The sequence below is a fragment of the Drosophila nasuta genome, chromosome 2L (assembly GCF_023558535.2).
Source record: "Drosophila nasuta strain 15112-1781.00 chromosome 2L, ASM2355853v1, whole genome shotgun sequence".
NCBI lineage: Eukaryota > Metazoa > Arthropoda > Insecta > Diptera > Drosophilidae > Drosophila > Drosophila nasuta.
The window spans coordinates 20,076,172-20,098,294 of record NC_083455.1 but is presented as its reverse complement, the minus strand read 5'-3'; the positions used below and the strand labels follow the sequence as shown (position 1 = coordinate 20,098,294).

Here is a 22,123-nt window from a genome sequence, read left to right as displayed (position 1 = left end):
TCGCTTAACTCATGTGACAGATGTTGCCAAATATACGAGAACAGCTCCAGCTCCAGCTCCAACTCGAACTCCAGCTTTAACAGCCAACAAACTTGTCATGCATGCACTCCATTTAACAGACTCGTATACTCAACCATATATTGCTCATACGCAATTAATGATTATATCCATTCGCAAGCTATAAAGTCGAAAGGTGCCGCCAAGATCTGCTTTAAATTATGACCAATTTCCACAATATTTATTTCGCATTTACTCTTTTTTTTAATATGTGTACTATATTAAAATATACAAATTTCTTTAGACTACCATAAAATATGGTGGTCAGTGTAGTTTGTTGGTTCTGGCATTTTCTCCACTTGCCAATTGCTGCTCAATTGTCACATGTGTGTGCCCACAAACCATTCAAACAAATACATATATGTGTATACAATATATATGCAACTAATCCAAATGTCTGCCAGCATTTTTGGCACAGATCACAGGCGGCTATCGCCATTGTTGCGGCATATTATTATGGGCTCAAGGTCTGTGCTTGTTCCTCCCATCAAACATCGAGCGCCAATCTTCTAGGCAAACTAGAGTTGAATGCGTGACACGAGAGCCAAGCACGAAATATGTGTTTTATAAGCTGAGAAATCTGAGCTCAAGATAAGTTGTAAAAGTAGCATACTATATATTATATTTTCAACCAAGGAATTTAAAGCCAAGAAAGTCAGAATTAATTGCCAACTATACCATTAATTCTAAAAATTACCATAAATTTCAATATTTCTTTGCAGAAAAGTTAAACATATAATAACCTATAGCTGTCTCGCTTGTCGCTGCATGTCAAGAGAACCAAGTAAAATTATAAAGACACTGGAGTTGTGTATAAATCCATTGAACTGTTGCCAAAAACAGTGTTAAAATTCTGACACGCGCCCATCTTTGGACGAACGCAGTCATTTTCCTCATTTCCCTCGCATGTGTGTGTGTGTGCTGTGGCTGCAACTGCAACATTGTGGCATGTCATTGCCTCAGTATAAAAGTCAGCAATGCCAAGAAGAAACTAAGCTTTTATGCAATGGCAAACAAAAAAGAAGAAAGAGAGAGAGAGAAAAGAAAAGCAGCTGAAGACAAGAAGAAAGAAAACTGTCGGCCTCAATGCGCAGCAGCTCTTCCCATTTTGTCCTCTTCTTCTCACTCCCATTCCCATTCGCATTCTTATTCCCATTCCACATTCCCATTTCGCATTTCGCATTTCACATTCCAAACTCCCATTCATGTGGCCATTCCAAGTCTCACTCCCATTTATTCACAGTGGTATACTAAGTACTTGCGAAGAGAGCAAAAAAACCCGCTCCATTGATTTGTGGATTTCTATCATTGTTCAATTTGCGGATTTGTGGATGCAACTGCGACAAGTTAAAGCCAAAAGCTGCGGTTGCCGCAAACACACAACGATATTGTTAGCACACATCTTCTTAGCAGATGTCTAGCCAAGATTACTTTTCGATTCTATTCACTTTTCGGATTTCGGTTTTCGGTGTTCGGTTTAAGCAAAAGGTCAAAGAATTCTCTCTTCTATTGTATTTGAAATCTGCAGTTGTTGACGTTTGTCTAATTTAATAAGTTTTTCTCTTTCATATGTCAACAGTGTGATTTATATATTTTACAAAGTACTACTACAAGTAGTGGATAATTTCTTGATAAATTCCATTGCCAAGCTCTGCTCTTTGTCTTTGAACAACTATTTATTTATGTTTAACTCAAGGCATTTGCAGATTTATCAGCAATAAAATAAAATCCTATTTTATCTTAATGTTTTTCAAGGCTTTTGCATAAAATGAATATTTTATTTATTCCAAATATAGTTAAAAATTAAACAAGCCTTTTGGGAATTTCGAAATTGACAAAAGTTGAGTTCATCAGCCACTTAATTAATTTATATGCTTTCAGGCATACAAATGAATATTTGATAGGCGCACAAAATTGTACACAAAAGCAAATTTGTTTCTAGATATGATTGATTATTATATTCACACAAGTACTTTAGAATTTATATTATATTTTTTGTACATTCACTTAACAAAAAAACAGATTTTTCACTCTCAATGGCACTTGAATAAAATGTTTCAACTGCACTTAAAACAAGTTAAACTTAATGTCAATGTTTAAGTATTGTTTTGTTGTCGAAAATACCCGAAAAAGTGTTAATAACTTTACCAAACATTTAATAAGCTTAGAGAGCGTTGCGAGATCGCGTTTCCAGTCAGACCGACTGTCGGCACAAGTTTGACTAACTTAGTTGCGGACTAAGTACTTGTAATGTTGCTGGCTGAGCTGAGTAGGTGGGAAAGTGGGAGATTTGAGGGGGAGTAGAGGGTATGGTGGTGGTGTATAGTGCATAGTCTAATCAGGCATAAAATGCAGGCGTGCTTAGCCAGCCATGCGTCGCCATGTTACCTGCACTTAGGTGTAAAAATGTTGGCTTAGTGCGCTGACGCATAACATGCCAAAGTGCAGGCGGCGATAGTTGATAACAACAACAACAACAATAGCAACTGCACATAAATATTCACTTTCGCATTTCTCATTTGCATTTCGCATTTGGCATTTAATCAGCCAGCCAGCTAGGGAACGAAGTGTCTGGCCAGAAATGGACACCAAAGAGCTGCTTGCAACTTTGCCAAGTGTTGAAAGACAGCAATTAGTTAAGCGTTGCGAATTGGGGATTGAAAAAGAGAGAGAGAGAGTGTCGAGCGGGGGAGAGAGAGAGTGCTGTGGTAGAGCTTATCACTTGGCCAGACAGTTAAATGTCTGCAGCACAGAGTAGAAGACAAAACTGCCCGCTGTCGCTGTCGCTGTCTGCACTTAAACTCAAACTTAATTAATGCTAAACAGCTTAAGGGGCACCCCCAAAAACCCAACTACTATTCCACCTTTCCGCCTCCCGCTTCCCTCTGCAACTTGATTCTACTTTCAATGAAATCGCTTCGCTTCGCTCGCTTTCTGATCATCTTCCATTTAATTTTGAGCAACTTTGCCGCAGGTCTTTGCCATATTTTATACACTGTCTAATTGCGTGTTGTTATTGCTTTCGGCTGTCATTATTATTACCATTTATTGTTGTTGTTATTACTCTTTTTTTTTGTTGTGTATTGTTATTTAAGCATTGTTGTTAGACTGCGACGACCTTTCAATTACTCAGCCACATTGTCGCAGACTGTCATGCAGTCTGCTGCTTTACAAGGTCACACCTTGGCTACAGACCACGCCTCAATAAGCGTCAGCAAACTAGACGACACTCAAATACACTTTAAATACAGTTTAGAGTATTTGCCAGTCGTTGTTGTTTTGGGTAGCTAACTCATTAAAGTTGCAAGTTCTTCAAAGCTTAGTTGAATTATTCATTTTATTTTGGTGCCGCGCGACAAAATGTTGGTACAAAAAAAAAAGAAGTCTGCGTTCCCATTTATTTTCCCTCTAATCCGCCGTCGCAATGCTCATAAATTTTTTTAGCACATGCACAAGATTGCCAATGTATTGGCGGCAGGGATGCCAAAGGAGAGGAGAGGAGGCGAGTGGCTAGCTCAATTAGTTGCCAGCACGGCGACTAAAACAACATTAAAACGCTGACAGCTCCGACTAGCAGTTACCCTGACTGTATAACTATGTATGAGCGAGCAGCTTCCGGCTTCTTTACAGATAATACGAACATGATAAGTTTCATGATTTATTACCCTATTATAAGTGGAATTTTTGAACAGCTATATATGCATATAGACTACAATTATATAGCTGAAGCTAGTATTAGTATTTATTCCCATCAATAACATTATGGTTTGCATATGTTTTTGGTAGTAAATCAAATCAAATTTTAATTATCCAAAAATCATAAATACTATAAATATGTTGCATATTAAGTATACGACTGTGTTGCTTAGTAAATTAACGTCTTGATGAAAGCACTGCTCAGAATATTAAGTATACGTTCGTTGGGGGGAAAACATCGTTTACTTTTAAAGTGAGCAAGATTCATCACTAAAAATATTAAGTATTCGACCCGTTTTGCCTGGCAAAATGTAGCACAAAGTGAGTATGCCCGAGTATTGATATTGATACGCAGCAGCTCGGCGCACAAAAGAACTTGCTGATAGCAAAGAGTAAAATATTTGTTTCCTAAACTGTTGGCTGCTTAAATACGAAATATATACAAATACACACACAGAGGCAGGCCGAGATAGAAACACACACACATACTCTGATACAGAGATAATGCACACAGACACACACATAAGTGAGGGAGATAAGAGTGTGGGACGAAGGAGGGAGCCCGAAAAACACGTGTGCGATGTGGCGACACTGCGCCATTTTGAGGCAGAAGATTTATAGGGCCGCAGCAGTACGTCGCTGTCGCTGTCGCCGTCGACATCGTTAAGGATACTTCAAGGACAAACGAAAAGGACACACAGCGAGAGGAAAAACAGCAAAACAGCTAGTAAACTCGACTCGACTACTCTCGAGCAAAGCAAAGCGAAGCGAAGCGACCCAACTCGACCCAGCTCGACCCAAAAACGAGGCCAAGTAAAACAACAACAGACGCCGCGCAGACATAGACATAGACAAATAAAATGCCGACAATAGCAACAACAGATAACAACAACAACAACAACAACTTCGGGGATATACATGTACGAATGTTGTACAATATAGCGAAACAACAGCGATATGTATGTATGTGTGTGTGTGTGCGCTACGTGCAACGAGAGCGTGTTAGACAAGCGTGCAAATTCCAAATTCAACAATTTGCACCTGTCACTGTTGCTGCGAAGCTGTTCAATCCGTATTCGAATCCCACAACTCGAACCCAAACCCAAATCGAAAGCCAAAGACCAAAGACCAAACCCAAATCACCATTATATCCACCCAGTTTTCACACTGTTCAAATTCCAAATTCCATGTCGAACTTTCGGACAAGTGTGCTCAATATTTTGGCAGCCGCTGTACGTGTGACCCCCAAGAGGTGTAAAAGGTGTTGGCTCTGCACTTTTGGGGTCAGTTTCGAGTATTTACAGTTTTGCAAACACCCTTTTTTTTCAGACTGCGACTGAGACTGAGAATTCTCTCACACACAATCTATGACGCTCTCTCTTTCTCTCTTTCTGTTGGGTTTTTGTTTCGCCCGCATCGCTAATTTGTGTGCCACGCTCTAGATTTGAGAACATTAATCAAATCAACTTAATTAATCATTTTGGGCGGCTCAACTGCGTTGCAGACTTTGATGACGGCCAAGACGCCTACTGCCTTTTTTTTTTTTAATTTTTGGTGTAATTTCTATCCACTTTTTAAGTACATTTTGTAACAGTCACTATTATTTTTATTATCGTGTCGCAAAACACTTTAGTCCTGGTTACTGTAACTCATTTTTCAATCTTTAACTTACATACTCGCAAGTCCTTACAAAAGTAAACAAATATATTGACAGTTGTTATTCTTTCTCAAGTCTTTTGTCAGTTCATTAGTAGCATTTTATTTTCACTGGAAATTTCTAGCGAAAGTTGACCGTCTGTTGACCTATTGCGCAGCAAAATAAAATTGTAAGTAAAAATTTGCCTAATCAACATGCATATCATTCTCATTATTATACTCTGGCCTTTGTGTAGTCGTCGTCTACCCTTGTCGAGGGCATTTAAATATTTTGATACAGTAACAAGTCAGCTTCGAGCAGTTGAAGAGCTGCAGCTTGAAATTTTTGTTTGAAACTAAAATGTTACTAGAATGAAATACAACTTTTATTTGCCAAAGTTTTGAGAATATCTACTAAAAGTTTTCTTTTTTTGGGGTAATTGGACTTTGCGAATACTAGTTTTTTATTTTTCATTTAAATATAATTAAAAACTACATTTTAGAGTAAATACGAAACTTCAAACTGGTGCATAATTTGTTGGTAAATAACGTTGTAAAAAAAAAACTAAATAATATTTAATAAGATACTACAAGTTTATGCATAATCTGTTGCTAAATAACCTTTTGAAAAAAATAACAATTATGAATGAGGTTTTGATTTTTTTTGATTGAGAAAACAAATATGGTACAAGTTTGTGCATAATTTGTTGTTATATATTCTTTATGATTCTATTTACACAAAAACAAATTAATGGTAAATTGAAAAGTTGATTTAAAACTCGATTTAATACGAAACCTTTATCTTAATTTGTTGTAAAATATTCTGATTGATACGAATAAATTAAAATGAAGATTTAATAGGAAACTTAATGTGTGGCAATATATTATTTTTGATACCAAGAAATATAATTTAAAAATGCAGAAGATTAAAACAATTACTTGTGATGTTTTTGCTTCCTATTAAATCGAATGATTCATGAGCTGAATTCTAACTAAATCGGTCAGTTAGTTAGTGAGCTTTACATAGCGAGCAAAATACAAGATAATACTAAGTTAAACTGATTAAAGTAATGCGCACTTGCACCACGTCAGATACACACACATGAATATATGTATATGAATATATAGTAGAGCTATAGTGCAGCATCTAATTGATGGATCGTTTATAGGGTATATGCGATGCGATGAGTGTGCTTTGTGTTGGAATTCAGCGCCAAATCTCATCTTACAATGGAATGCGGCGACAATGCTCGACCATAAGTATACTTGTGTGTGTGTGTGTGTATGCGAGTGTGTGTGTGGGCGTCAACGTGGGGCATTGTCAGTCAATGGTTCACTTAACGACACTTAAGGAAAGCATGCAACAAATTGCAGCGCAGCAGCATCGACTCACAGATGAGTTACTCACTGAATTACTGCCCCATCTCCCTGTGTGTGTGTGTGTGTGTGTGTGTGTGTGGGAAGTGGAAGTGTATAACTTTTGTCGAGTGTCGTCTCCAATTAGAACATTGGGGCCAGCGTAAACTTTCAAATTAACCTAGTCGAGAGTCGACAGTCAAATTGAATCGAGTTCACTTGCTAATCAGAGAGTTAAAGTTTGTTGTTCGCAGTTATTTTGTTGCTTTTGCATAAACCGCAAAACAGCACGAAAAAGATAGATACATATAAAACATACACATACACACACACACATAGATATGCATGCATTGAATTTGTCATGGCCATTAAAGAAGGCATCGAGTTGGTCTAAAGCGTCATCTGACCCAAATACCTGACTGCCGCCTAACGTGGCAACGGTAAATGCCAAATGGCCAACTTCTCCAAAGACTCTCTGCCAACTTTGCCAACTGACTTCGCTAGCTGACTTCTATTTCTTCTTCGTCTTCGACTTCGACTTCGACTTCTCCAGTGCAGTTTTTTTGCAGTTAACCGAATTCTGTCTGCGTTGTGTGGCGACTTTGTTACTTGACTGATTTCGCTTGCGTGCAGCACTTTCTTTCTGGCCGCACAGATACCCTCTATACCCCAAACGCATGCTAACATTTAGTTGTAATTACAGGCCAGATATTAACTATGAGCACTAGATGGCGCCAGTTTGTCTTTAACCGTTCCGCACTGCGTAGCAAACAACGCGTTCGCTCGCATTCATTTTGTGCTTATCTGTCGATCGTAAAACAATTTGCAGAATGGCTTAGGCTACATAATAAGAATTCTTATTAAAATTCCTAACATTATAAAACTGAAGAGTACACTGATAAATATTTACTTGTATGTATAATGTTATAAATAATGTAAAAGAAAATCGTTTGAAGTCAAGAAATAATTCTCTTAAAAAGTTTTGACTTTACTCTTTTCGTTTTAAACCACAAGCAATAAAGAGTTGCAGGGTATTTCGGCAGTCCATTATGAAACCACTTTGGCACTTGTTTAATTAAATCGAATTGAATTTAAATGAATTGAGTATGTCCATTCGGTCAGACATTTAAGCAGCCACAGAAACAATGAAGCACACAAGAACACAACGAAGAAAAACTTGAAACTCTTTGCATGTGACTTGCTTTTTTGTGTGCAATTCGCACTTTGCGAAAATCACAAGGGCGTGGCAACCAAGTGGTCAACACCAACAGCAAGCAGCGTCCAAAAGTTGTCGTCGAGTTGTCGCCAACGAGATTTGGCACTTTTGATTGTTTCTTGGGGCGGTCGGTCAGGCAACAAGTGCAAAAGTCTCTTTGGCGAAATTTCATTTGCAGTTACCATTTAGATGCAGCTAAAAGTGGCTCTGACAACATGTCAAGTGGTGACATCATCTCGACTTATGCTTGATCAGAGCTGGCAATGCCCTCGTCATAAAAAGTTAAAGTTTAAGAACTTATACTTGCATAACTTATCAAATAAAAAAAAAACCAAATAGAAGAAAATAAAAAGTTGAAAAGCTTGTCGCTTGTCTGTCTTGACCTTGTCAACGCCCATCGCAATTACGAATACTTTGCATTGCAGTGCAGAAAAGTTTAGCTGCTGCAGCTGTCGTTAATTGAAAATTGTCATTTGCACTTACGCTGGCAGCCACAGGGCGTATGCGCAATGTTAAACATCTTTGCTTGTGTCTTACCTGCAAGGAAAAGATAGAGATAAATCAAATTACCAAAATGTATTTAAACACACATACACTTTAAAGCTTATTACTAGCAATAAAAACAAACTGTGTGTTTCCAAATGCGTTTTAATAATTAAATCAATTTGAATACAAATTAATCTTTCATGCAGAATCTGTAATTTTTCACCGAAATTTGTTTGCTGATTTCACGCTCATGTCAAAATCAATTGAAGCACGCTTCAATGAAGTGTGATTGACTGGCTAATACCCTGTTTTCGCCATAGTTAGAATAGTTCTATGCCTGCCACATGGGGTATCATGCAGCTGCACAGTTTCTCTCACTTCATGCTTCTGGGGAAGAGCGTGTGGATGTGCTATTTGATTTCGAAATTTCGCCAAAATTTGCTAATTTGTTTAGTTAGCTTTATAAACAATTCGCGTGTATACTTATGCTTTGCATGTGTGCCAAATGAAACATCGCAATTCTCAGGAAAAACACACACAGAAGAACACTGTTAGATCTTGTTCGAGATGAGTTTATAAATTCAAGAAGCGAAGCATCAAAAACCACAGGCGACACATTTAGTGAATAACATTTTGCTTTTGGGTTCTTTTGAACAGCATATGGATTTATTTGCTATTATTAACACTATGCGTATTACTAGTATTATTATTATTATTATTATTATTATTATTACTAGTAATATTATTATTGGTATGACCCGACCCGGAGTACATTATGTGGCTTTTTATTTTACGACTGCTGCGGGTCTAAGGGGCGTGGCAAACAATTCCTATAAACTCAACTGCGCCGAGTGTGCCTGAGTGTGTGTGTGTGTGTGTGTGTGTCTCGCCTTTGGCTGATTGTTGTGCCGAAGTGAGTGTCTTCACTCAGTTGTGTCAGGCGACCCACATCGCAATCATTTTTACGAGCCACACACACACACACACATGATAAACGGGGTACTCGTTGTTAATGCATGCGAAATAAAACACGATGTAACGATGTTTCCACGATTTGAATAGTCTGCCGAAGGTTGTCTTTGATTACATATATTGTGGTCGCTGTTTTCGCTTTCCTAGCATACCCTGTAACTTGTAAGACGAAGAAGTCTATTCCACTGGCAAAAATATAAAATGGAAAATTCAAATGAAATTGAAATTTAATAACACGCCAGCATTGTCTAAGTCATTCAATAAAACTAAATCTCAAATGAATATATTATAGCTTGAAATTCATTAACATAGAGTTTAAGGTCTTTAGAAATCATATACATTTAATATATCATTTTATCCCTAAGCTAATATAATAAAAAAAGCTAAATCTCAAATGAAAATATTCTAGCCTAAGCAAACATAATAATAAAACTAAATTTCAAATGAAATTGGAAAATTAAAATGAAATTGAAATTTAATAACACGCCAGCATTGTCTAAGTCATTTAATAAAACTAAAATGAAGATATTATAGCTTCAAATTTATTAACATAGAGTTGAAGGCCTTTAGAAATAATATACATAGATTTTATATATTATCAATAAGCTAATATACCAAAAAAATACTACTAATTTATCTACTACTTTTTCCTGATATTTATTGATTTCATATATCACATTACTTCCATGTTAACAGAATAAAATAAATGAAATTATCTACTACTCAATTTTGACATCACAACTCAACATGCATTATCCCAGAGTATTTTGCAGTCGTTCTTCTTTTAATTCAACTGTCACACCCCAATGTCTAGACACATTTAATCATGTATGTCAATTTTAATGAATACAGCATGTCCGCCGGTCGAGCACACTCAACTCAAGAACACAGGCATTCTGCTGCTATTACTTACGCAAATCAACACTTGAACAGATTTTTTACAATCAGAGTAAAGCAAACAGAATTACGAGCTAGAATTAGTCTTTTAGTTTTATGCGATGCACGTGCTGTGAACTCAACACAAGAGTGGGCACAACACAAACTAAAGTGGAGTTAGCTTAGCGACAAGATAAATCGCATACATAAAAGCCAAATGTCTTAATATATTTATGTATGCAGATATCAAATTTCAAGGGGGGATATCAAGGCTTTGATTGATGAATGGCACTGGAACAATAACTTTTAGCACGCGTACAATCAACTCCCCAAAGAGTACGCTTAGTTTACTATTAGGAAAAAAAAAAAACAAATATTAATGAGCAGCAACAGGAACTGCAGTTAAGCACCATTAATTTAATTTATGAGTATAATCAAATTCACACTAAAATTACAAATCAAAATACAATTTATTAGATTAATCAAATGAAAAGCGAATTGTTTGCATTTGAATTTCCGAATATATATATGTATATTTTTTTTGGCTGACAATTGAATGACTGCGAATGGAATTGAGAGCCATAACGGGTAAGGGAATGGCAGCTCCAACAATAACACTAGCCAAATTCAAGTATATACGCTATATATGTATGCCAGATGATGGCACCAGCTAGCTATGGATGCCGATATATACAATACCCAAATATATATACAGACAATATTTCCTTATGTATTTTTGTTAATAAATGAATCTGCCCAAAAAAAAACCAGCGAGAAAAAAGACGAAACAAAGGCTAAAAGAGACAAAAGTAAGCAGCGAGAATGAAAAATAAACAAGCAAGTGCGACGCTAAAAAGCGAGTGTGCTCGACACTCAAACACTGCGTAGGGAATTATTTGCTGTAGTGTGTTAATTCATTGTAATTATGCATCAGTTTTATTTTAATTAGAAATTTATTTATTAATAAGATTATTTCCCTTTCTTTTTGCCCGTTGCACTCACTTGTTATACCCGTTAAATGCAGCCAGGGTATAACAAGTTTAGGATCAAAAAGGAGCACACACCAGTAGCACCAACGGCATCGACGAAAAAAAGAAAAAAAAAAGTAGAAGAGAGAATCACATGAATGGCACTTAACTTGCCAGCCTGAAGTAGAAGCTGCAGATGAGCGCACGATAGAGATGGCAACAGCAGAGGATTGCGAACGTTGGAGTGAGATAGCAAGAGGCAAAACTGTAACAGTTACAATTTTAATGCGCATTGCATGTGTGCTTGCCACACCCTCCGGCCATTGTCTCCCCCCTTTGCTGCTGGTGCTGCTGCATCCCTCTTCGTTCCGCATATGTATCTAAAGTAAGTTTTGTTGTTTGATGCCAATTTTTTGCATTGCTCCTCCGCTCCTCCTCTCGACTATACTATATATATTTTTTGTTCGTTCGTTTTTTTTTTGTGGGTTGTTGAACTCGAGCGTCGAGCGCTTGGGTCATAAGTGGCCCTAGCCAAGAGCATTCAGCTAGGCAGGCGGACGGGGATGGGGAAGGGGTGGGTCAGAGGGCAGCAGTCCTAGTAACAATACCAACAACGACAAGCGCAACACAAATCAAATGAAAGCTGCGATGCCGTCGTCGTCGTCGTCGTCGTCGACGTTGCGGCTGCCTCTTTTTTCATCAGAGTTAAGAAAAATGCGACGATATAAATATATGTAAGTAACAGACATATATTTCTATGTATAAGTGTGTGTGTATATAGTAAATTCAAAAGCTATATAAAATATGTTCAAATAATCAACACACACACACACACACGCACGCACTTGGAGAAATTTATGTTTGCTATGTTTTAATGCTGTCAACTGATATTGTTCAATTTCCAAGTTTGTAGACACATTTTTTTTCTTCTTTTTTTTTTTTGGCCTCTCCTTACCACAAGCCACAGAAGACGCATAGGTTGCCACGCCCCTCACACACACACACACATACGCAGAGAGACGGAACCCCATTAAAAAGCAATTAAAAGACGTTTCTCACACTTAAGATCAGAGCAGGGAAGTCAAGTTGGCAGACAGACGACAAACCTGGCGATATTCGATGTCTTACGGCTATTTGCAAGGTCATCAGACACAAACACACACACACACACACACAGACCAATACTTTTGTGCGTGTGTGTTTGTGTGTGTGCTCAAGAGTGTTTGCATTAATAACCTGTGTGTCTGGCCGTGCTTGTATAGTATAAGAATCATGAATATTACGCATACGCCCCGAGCGTATTTCTTGATAGCTTCACACAAAACCAAAGCCAGCAATCGACTCGGGTATACCCTTTAAATAAGTCATGAGTGAGTGAGTGTGTACTATATGCATATATTCACACATTCACACTTACTCAAACTTCTCACACTGCTCGCCACTAGATGGCGCCAGCTGCTCTCCCACAAGTAACAACAACAAAAAAGTTTGCTGTCTAACTTTTGTGTTTATTATCGAAAACCTAATAAAGTTGTGCAGTTTGAACACACTGCACGTGAGTGTAAAGTGTGTGTGTGTTTGTGGGTGTGTGTGTGAGTGTGTGTGTGCACACACTAGTTCAAGGCTAGAGTGTTTCCCCATTGTTTACAGTTTAACAACTTTACCACGTTTTTGTTGATGGGGCAAAAATATGTTTGCCCTCTCATCTAGTGGTATAAAAAAGAATCTGCATTTTGCTAATTGGCAAAATACTATATGCATATACTTTTAACCGCAACTGTGCTGGGCTCTGGTGTGCTTCGGAGGCTGCCGATGACATTTTCACGCTTTGCAAATAATAATAAATTCGAGTTTAATAGACTTGTTGTTTTGCACCAAGCGAAACATATGCAAATGAGGCAGAATCAAAGCACACACACACACACACACATACACACACACGAGAGTATATATTCATCGCAGATGAGTCAACAATTAATACTGAGGGAACGGAACAAAGCCAAAGACCATTAAGCAATATTAAGCAAACAATTGGACTGGCAGAAAACAAAGTTCAGGGTTAGGCGAAATACACTTTTCGAATGTTGCAACACGCGTTGCAACACAACGAGGTCAAATTAGCGGCAACTATGCAAATGCATTGTGACACAATAGGCAAAAAAAAATCACCAAAAATAAAAGGAAGGTAGAACGACCTATTAGCATTTGGCACAATGAAATTGGGTAAACCGACAAAGTCTATAAATCTAAGCGCCAAATCGGATCGTAAAACTGGACAAGTTTATGCTTTTGCTTTGTGCAAACAGTCGTACTATAAATTGTGGGAGACTTGTCAGGTAAAAGAGACGCAACAGTGATGTGCATAAAACTCACAGTTGAGAGTTGAACTGAGCTCACGTTTTGCTCAATAGCCAATCTTAAAAGCATGTGAAAACGATAGTGATGACATCAGCAGCAGCAGACTCCCTCCTCCTCTCCTCCCCCTTCATGGCTTTTGCGCTTCTTAGTGCAACGTGCAGACAAATCCAATTGTCAGTGGAGCATTGAACTGGAGCCTGAAAGTATTTGCCTAGCTGAGTAGTTGACAAAATTGGAAATTGAGATGAAAACCTATTTTGTCAGTGTGTGTGCTGGAATAATGGCAGCACTGTTCTTCTTTGTACAATACTCTCTTGCCTCTTTTTTACTATTACTGTTACTGTTACTGTGACACAATTTAACTGTATATCAGGTGCCCATTTATTCTCGAGTTTCCCCCCACACACACATACACACACACTTAAAAGCACATTTTCGGCAGCAACGTGAAATACGAGTACTTACTGTATTTATTGGTTATTTGCGAGTCTCTTAATAGCTGCACTGCGGGTGCAAAGGTCACAGTGCAGAGGGCACTGCTCATAATTATGCTCATTAAATGGCCATAGACAATGGCATATAAATTACTCAAGAGCCGCCCAGCTCCGTTCGCTCTATGCTCTCTGCTCTATGCTCTACAAGTCTCAATACGCGACGTCAATGTTTGGCAATGTGCGGGCTGAACAAGAGTTAATTAAAAATTATGACCAACACGTTGCGGCAAATGCGAAAGAGTGTGCTCAACCTCGAGATACTCTAACTTGGAGAGAAACTTTTGAAGAATGTTTTAAGAATATGTAAAAGTTAGCTACAGTTGAATGTGCTCGAATGTAAGATACCCGATACTTATTTTGAATATACCAAATATAGCCTTAGGCATTTTTGTGATACATTATTCTGATATATTTTAAGAATAAATTTATACCACAAAAATACCTACCACAAATATACCAAAGGCCATATTTGGTATATTGGTATAGTACTACAATACATTCAAAATATACCATAGAGGAATAAACATACCAAATTGTCACTTTAGAATTTTATGTCTTCAAGTTAAAATGCCTAAGGCTATTTTTGTGGTACATTATTTTGGTATATTTTAAGAATACATTTATACCACAAAAATACCTAAATATACGAAAGGCAATATTTGGTATATTGGTATTGTAAACATATAAAATATACCATAGAGTAATAAACATACCAAATTGTCACTTTAGAATTTTATATCTTCAAGTTAAATTATATTTGAAGATTCAGCATTTGATTATACGAAGCTTACAACTTTTTTATTATAATACGTACTACTAAATGTGGCATATATTATATTATATCTATAACTTATTAAACTACACACTAAATTTTATAACATAAACTTAAATAATATTTGACATATTAAACTTTTTAACAGTGGACAGACAGACAGACAGTTGCACACATAAGAATTTATTAATCTCATTTTAGCATGTTACAAACCCTTATAAAAATGCATATGACCCGCTTTATTTTTGTGTGGAGTGCTTAAATACATTTTGACTGTGCGCAGGGTATGTAACGAGATTAAAACAGATAAAAAGATAAAGCCGCTGGCAGCAAGCACATGCTTGTAAGATATTGAAATTTATACCGAGGCGGCTTTGGCCATGTCGAACCGTTGTCAGCGCTTAGAGTTCATCGAGCAGCCACTCAATCGAAGAAGGCAGCTCGCGATGCGATGCGATGCGAAAGTGGAAAGAGGAAAGAGGAACGTAAGTATTTTGATTGACTGTGGTTCAAGTTCTTGCTCCCATTCTCCCTCTCTCTCTCTCTACTTATCTCACTCGATGTTACGCTGTCGATTACGCGTACTTTGATGTCTCCCCTCGCTATCGAAGTGGACCTGAGACGAGTTCATTGAACGCACAGCGCTTTCTACAACTTGTCTGTGCACTGTTGAATGGCACACTTACTCTCCACAGATACTCAATACTTGATGCTCAATGCTCGATGTTCAGCTATCAAATCAGTTGATGAACTGCTTTTATTATTGAGAGAGAGAGAGAGAGAGAATTGAGAAGTTCAAGCAAACACAAACAAACAACAGAGGTGGAAATGGGGTCAAAGCGAAGGGTGGAAGAAGCAGCTTATTATAAAATCCGCAGCAAAAGGAGCCATTCATTGTACAATTAAATGCGTATCTTTTATACGAAAACTTTATACTACAATTACGGGTGAATAAAATAAATGCTGAAGTACGTTTCGGAAATTTTGCAAAGCTTCTAAAGCGTTTGCAGCCTTTTTATCTGCGCCGTCTTTAAGACTGACCATTGGTGTGTGTGTGTGTGTGGGGGGGGCATATAAAATAATAAGAATTATGTTGATTAGAAGCACAGCCAGAGTGCGAGTGTAAGTTATGCCGAGTGAAGCACAATCAACACTCCAAGTCTCCTCAACTTCATTTGAAGTGGCGCCTTAGCAAAAACAACAACAGTTTTTCGCACGCAGCCAAGGAGGAAGTGGTAGAAAGAGGAGGAAGGAGGAGGAGGGGGCAAGAGCATGCTCAGCATTCTTATAATTATAACATGCTCAGCATCCATATCAATATAGCCCCGTCGTCGACGTCGTCGTCGTCGTTGTCGCCCCGGGAGAAAATTCCATTAGAGGGAAAAGCCGAGCCCAGCACGCACTTAGAGCCATTTTCTTGTGCCAGTTGATTCGATTAACTAGGAAAAGGAGCAAGGAGCAAGGAGTTGGAGACACATTTCGTCTCTGTCACTTCCGTTTGGCATAAACCGAAAGAGAACAGACCACAACAGAGGAGGGCGGGGGGGTCAAGACGGTAAAAGCCATTTACACTTGCTTGTAATTGTAAATTATGAGCTTCCACTTTGCACATGGGCTCTAAAACTATTTGGCATGCAGGAAACCAAGGGAAGCAAACACAGACTCATAGAGTGAAGAGATTGAGAGTGAGTTAAGAGTTTAGGAAACTGCCAATTCCCGTCACATGCAAATACAATTAGCAACTTATGTTTTGGCAATTGAATTAAATTTCGTCCATTTGCAAAAACAATAAACTATGCACAACGCCAATTTCTTGTTACTGCTTTCTCTCTCTATCTCTTGCTCTTTAGATGTCTGATCGTTATTATGTGTGGCATGAACAGGTAGAGGACACACAGTTACTACTCTCTCAATCAATAAAGTCTCCCGACGCAACCCAATTAGGGTTAAAGCCACGAGACTGCGACAACAGATTGAGCAAGCTTCCTCAGAGTGAGACTGAGACAGAGACTGAGTCAGAGGCTGAGGTAATTGAGGTTTCTGGGTTGCGCGCTAAACTTGATTAAATTCAATTATCTTGGCCAAACACTCCCCACAGCACAGCACCCTCTTTTTATTTTTTGCTTTTTCTTGCGGCCAAAGAACAAATCTCTATTCGCAATTTCCAAGTATTTCGAGAGCAGCTCCGGTTTTGACGCTGGCCGAAATGATAGCTGAAGCGGATACGACTTTCTGCCTGGCCTCAACTATGTACGATCGAGAGTGCCAGTTTCAATCAGTTCCATTGGCAATTCCAGTTTCAGTTCCAGTTCCAGTCAAACAACTCCGTTACCGCGCTTGCCACGTGGGCGTTTCTACAGTTATGCTAATAGAAATAACTAGAGAGGGGCGCAACGACAAGGGAAATTGCATCGACAATCGATCGTGCTGTGCTGCTGGGATTGTGTATATTTATGGCATAGACGAGTTGACCAGATCTGTTAACATATTGGGTGACTTGTGGGTGTTGTCCGGCATTTGCGCGTGTTCCAAATTAATCGAAAATTGTTTTCTACGAATAGTTTGCTGGCCGTGAGAATCACAAGTTTCAGCAGAACTTATCATTATTCATGAATTTTGGCTAATAGCGCATTATTGGTAATTTAGCGTTATTGCAGAGTGGGAGAAATACTGTGAAATCTGTAATGTTAAATGTGAATATCAGCTTCAACTTGGCTGTCAATCAGTAGGTCAATCTAGCTGAGACAACCAGAGCTAACTTGACTTTATCGTTCATATAATTAGGCATTTAGCTAAAAACAGGTTGCAACACCAATTAGTTATTGAGGCAGTCAATCAATTAGTTATTGAAGTATTGAATGAGGCAGTCAATCGGTTGATAAGCTAGTCACACACTCAATTCGACTACACGGTAATCATTTCACATCTTGTACATCAATCATACCACTTCACAGTCCTCAAACAATGGATATATGAAATCAATAATAATAACACATGATATTTTGTGTATCAGCTGTGATTTGACTGACAGTCAGTAGGTCAATCAAGTAAAGAAACTGATATTTAAAGCAAATAGACTTTAATAGACTATATCGTTTATATTATTAAGCATTTTGCTAAGCAGACTGTAAAAAGGGCAGTCAATCAGGTCAGTCAGTCATAAACAATACCATATAGTATGGTGAGCGTGAGGATCGCTGTCAATCAGCAGGTCAATCAAGCGAAAACCCAGAAAGTGTAGACCTTAATGTTACTAAACTTTCGTTCAGACTGTCAAATTAATCACAGGTTACTGAAATACTAAATAATACAGTCTATCAGTCAGTCACACAATCAATTCTACCAGACGGTAATCAATTAGTTATTACAAATATTGTAAGAAACGTTAATAGTTGCAAGCCAAGCAATCATCAATCACTCAATCGAATTGAAATCAGTCAATCATAAATAATACTAAACATTTAACAGAGAGCAAGTTCAACCATCAATCATTTAGTTGAATTACTCACAGCTATTACAAAGTCTATGTACTGCTGTTAACTGACATTCGCCCCCACACTTAAGTTAAAGCAGCTAAAGTTTATCATAGATAACACAGCATGGTGCTAGTCTATTAATAGATTCAACTAAGTAAATCAAGCACACTACAACAATGTTGCTGCTAAATACGAACTACGCGTTTTGCAGAGCTGCTGATAAGAATTCAGCATCATCCAACATGTTCCGGGACGGATAAGATGTCATAGTTTCATTTGCTGTTTCAGTTTTTATTTTTGTTTTTAGTTTGCCGTTTGATAACGTTGTTTGCTGTTCCTTCCGTTTTCGAATTGTAAAGTCAACTGCAAATCATTTCAATTTACGTTTGGAGGAAGAGGAATCCGATGAAGAGAGCTTACTTGTTGACTTTGCAGCTTAAATGACAGATACAATTGCAGATGTAGATACAGCTGCAGATATACATATCTATGTAGAGACATAGTTGTTGTGGAGTTTGGGGTTTGGGGGGTTGGGATGTCTATTTTGAAGACTTGAGTGAGACTTTACGCAGCTTAGCCTAGAGTGTCGCCTAATCATGGGAATTGGAGCTTGCAGACTCAAAACTCACACAAAGCCAGGCAAAGGCTTAGCAAAAGTTTCGTGACGAACTGAGTTATTTAGCGGCTTCCCGACTGCTGCTGCTGCTGTTGCTAAAGCTTGGGATTATGCTAGATGTAATTAGCAGCCATCAGTTAAGAAGAAGGGGGACAGAGTTAACTCACCATATTCCGCCGAGATGGCGCACATGGGCTGATGATGATGCTGATGCGCGTGCGGATGCTGATGCTGATGCGAATGCGGATGCGGGTGATGCGGATGCTGTGGACAGATACCCTCGTGCGGATGCGGCGCTATATAGTATTCCGATGGAAAGAATTCGCCGGGATATTGTATATAGACCGGTCCAGGCGGCAATGCAGCTGCCACTGGCGGTCCAATGCCATTTGTGCTGTTCCCACCTCCAACTCCTCCGCCTCCGCCACCGCCTCCTCCATTGCTGCTGGAGACGCTGCTCACACTGCTGGCAGAGCTGCCGCCAGAGCCGCCATTGGGCGAGATGCCGCCATGTCCGTTCTCATGTGGCTGCTGTTGATGGTGTTGCTGCTGCTGCTGTTGTTGTTGTTGCTGCTGCTGCTGTTGATGGTGTTGGTGTTGATGTTGATGTGGTCCTGCATGAGGTGGCGGCGGTGCTTGCAGCATATGATGCTGATGTTGCATGGCCGCCAGCAGAGCCAGTTGCTGTTGTGGATGATGCAGCGCACACACTGGCGGCACCAATTGTGCACCCTGCGGCGGCGTCGCCGTCTGTTGCAGCAACGGCGGCGACGCTGGCAGCGAACAATTTGAACCGTCCGATGGCGATTGTTGCTGCTGTTGCTGCTGTTGTTGTGGATGTTGCTGTGGTGCTGGTCTCACTGCCGTTGCTACCAAATGTTGCTGCTGCACAGCGGCAGCTGCTGGCAATGGGGCTGCCTGCAACATGACAATGTTGCAAGGTGGCGACGTTGAGTTCGTGATGCTATTTAAACTCGCCGTTGACGATGCTTTTGAAGAGCAGCTGCCCGCATTGCTGTTGTTGCTGTGATTGTGGTTGTTGTTGTTGTGGCTTGTGGTGCTGTTGTTGTTGTTGTTGTTGTTGTTAATGGTGTTCTGTTGCTCGGCAACATTACGTCGCACCATGCTAAATGCCTTGTCTTTTGTTTTTATTCTTGGGGGCTAGTTAGCACAAGCTTATCACCATGACTGGGAATGTTTTCTCCACTTTGTGTGTTTATCTGCGAAAAGAGGGAAAACAAGGGAAAACGTCGACGGCAAAATGGTGTTTGCCTTCGAATTAATAATTGCAGCCACGTTTGCCACATTGAAACTTGCCACTGCGAATGTGTTTACGTTTGCGTTTGCTACTTCCATTTCTTACACAAAAAAAAGAGAGAGAAAAACACACGGTGGCTCCCAAATTGGGGTCGACAACGATAAGCCCCGCCCCCTTACCCTCTTCTTCAACGCTTTCAAGGTTATCATATCGCCCTTTTTATTTGGTTGTAGTATGTGTGTTTTCTTTTATTTAGGTTGTGTTTGCTTTTGGTTTTCGTTTTAGCCCAGTTTCAATTGAATAGAATTGCGAAATGGTTTAGTTCCGCAAAACTCGCTTGACTCTTGCCAGCTTATCTTATCTGCCCAAAAGAAGCTGAGAAGCTTGTTTAAAGAGCGCTCTCACAACAACAACAACAACAACAATTCAATTGTTGTCTGTTGCCATTGTTGTCTCAATTAGCGTTGCATAAACTGTTCAATACATTGCATAACATTGCTGATTATATCTCAATCGATGCCACGATTCATATTAGCACATCAATGCATTAATGCAATTTCGTTTAATTCGATTTAATTAATTGCAAATGGAGTCAATTGTTCGATCTTTTCTCGAGTGCATTACATTACAAAAAATAATGGAGATTTGCAAACTGTTTCAAGGTTCATTTCGTGAAGAGTGTTTGCGTATTCCTTTACACTCGAGAAAATGTATTTTTTTGTGCAGTTTGCGTTGACTCACTAGCCAAACAAATGACATTACCAATCTGCAGCTGGAACTGAAGCGATTGCTCACCTTGTTTTCAAATCAATCTAATATTTACCAAGTTACTCACAAAACTTCCTGACTACGAAAGATAAAAAGAATGAGACTATTTATTTGCATGAAATGTTTATAACTGAATTATCTATAAAATTTAGTTTAGTATGAGCTGCAACTGGAACTAAAGCGATTGTTAAACTTGTTTGCAAATTAATTTAATATTTACCAAGTTACTCACAAAAGATAAAAAGAGTGAGACACATGTTTTGTATTTTCATACATTCGAAATTTTTGTTATGTAAATTGACTATTCATATTAACTTGAATCACTTGAATCAATATATGTATAAAAAAAAAAATATGATATTCTTCATTTTTCTTACTCATAAAATTCCTGACTAAATACATAAATGGAAAATCTTGTTAGTCAAGGTTTAAAGTTTGATTGTACGTCTTTAAAAATTTTGCATATTTAAACAAAGAAGTATAACATTTATTAAGAGTAAGAGCTAATTAATTTTTCAGAATGCAATATCTGCAATTCTTTTTCTAAATTTTTACTTGATACATTGTTGTTAATTTGTCATACAATTTGCATATTTGCAACAGCAGCAACAAATAATGTTGGCTGACCACCCAGAAATGGCAAAGGCATAAAAATAAAGAGACTTCAAAGACGTGGCTGGCTTGGCAAATGAAAGTTTAATGAAACCCCGCAAATAACAAACAACGAACAGGCAAATAAACAAACAAACAAACGAAACGAAATGAAATGAGGATGAGTGCAAGTGTGAATGCGAATGTGGATGGTACAAGTATTCACACTCGTATTCGTGTGGTATTCATAGACGTGTCTTAATCGTGCCATGTGGAATGCCAAATGCAGTCTCGGGGGTTCCCCTTTTTTTTTTGTTGTTGCCACAGCTACTCCAGCTACTCTAGCTCTTCAACAATTTGCGATATTTGATGCCATTGTCATTGTTGTTGTTCTGGCTGTTAATGCAGCTTTAATTTAATCGGTCTGTTGCCTCGTTCTTGCTGCATTTTCACGCTGAGTGCACAGTTTTTGACACTGCTTATTAGATATAGCACCGACTACACCATACATATATATACTGCATTTGC

General features: G+C 38.6%; 1 protein-coding gene across 4 annotated transcripts in view; it reads right to left on the bottom strand.

The window, feature by feature from the left end:
• LOC132798505 (fibronectin type-III domain-containing protein 3A) overlaps positions 1–22,123 on the bottom strand; it is a 76,191-nt gene that overhangs the window by 11,053 nt on the left and 43,015 nt on the right. Inside the window, exons 3-4 of one of the 4 annotated variants that reach the window (XM_060810380.1) lie at positions 19,146–20,198; positions 8,444–8,497 (exon numbers count right to left, since the gene is read on the bottom strand). The exons of 1 other annotated variant lie outside the window; for it this stretch is intronic. In XM_060810380.1, coding sequence (XP_060666363.1) covers positions 8,444–8,497; positions 19,146–20,103 — 1,012 coding nt within the window. In that variant the 5' untranslated portion in view covers positions 20,104–20,198. The remainder of the gene's footprint in view (positions 1–8,443; positions 8,498–19,145; positions 20,199–22,123) is intronic. 2 more of the 4 variants (XM_060810381.1, XM_060810384.1) reach the window with 2 other exon arrangements.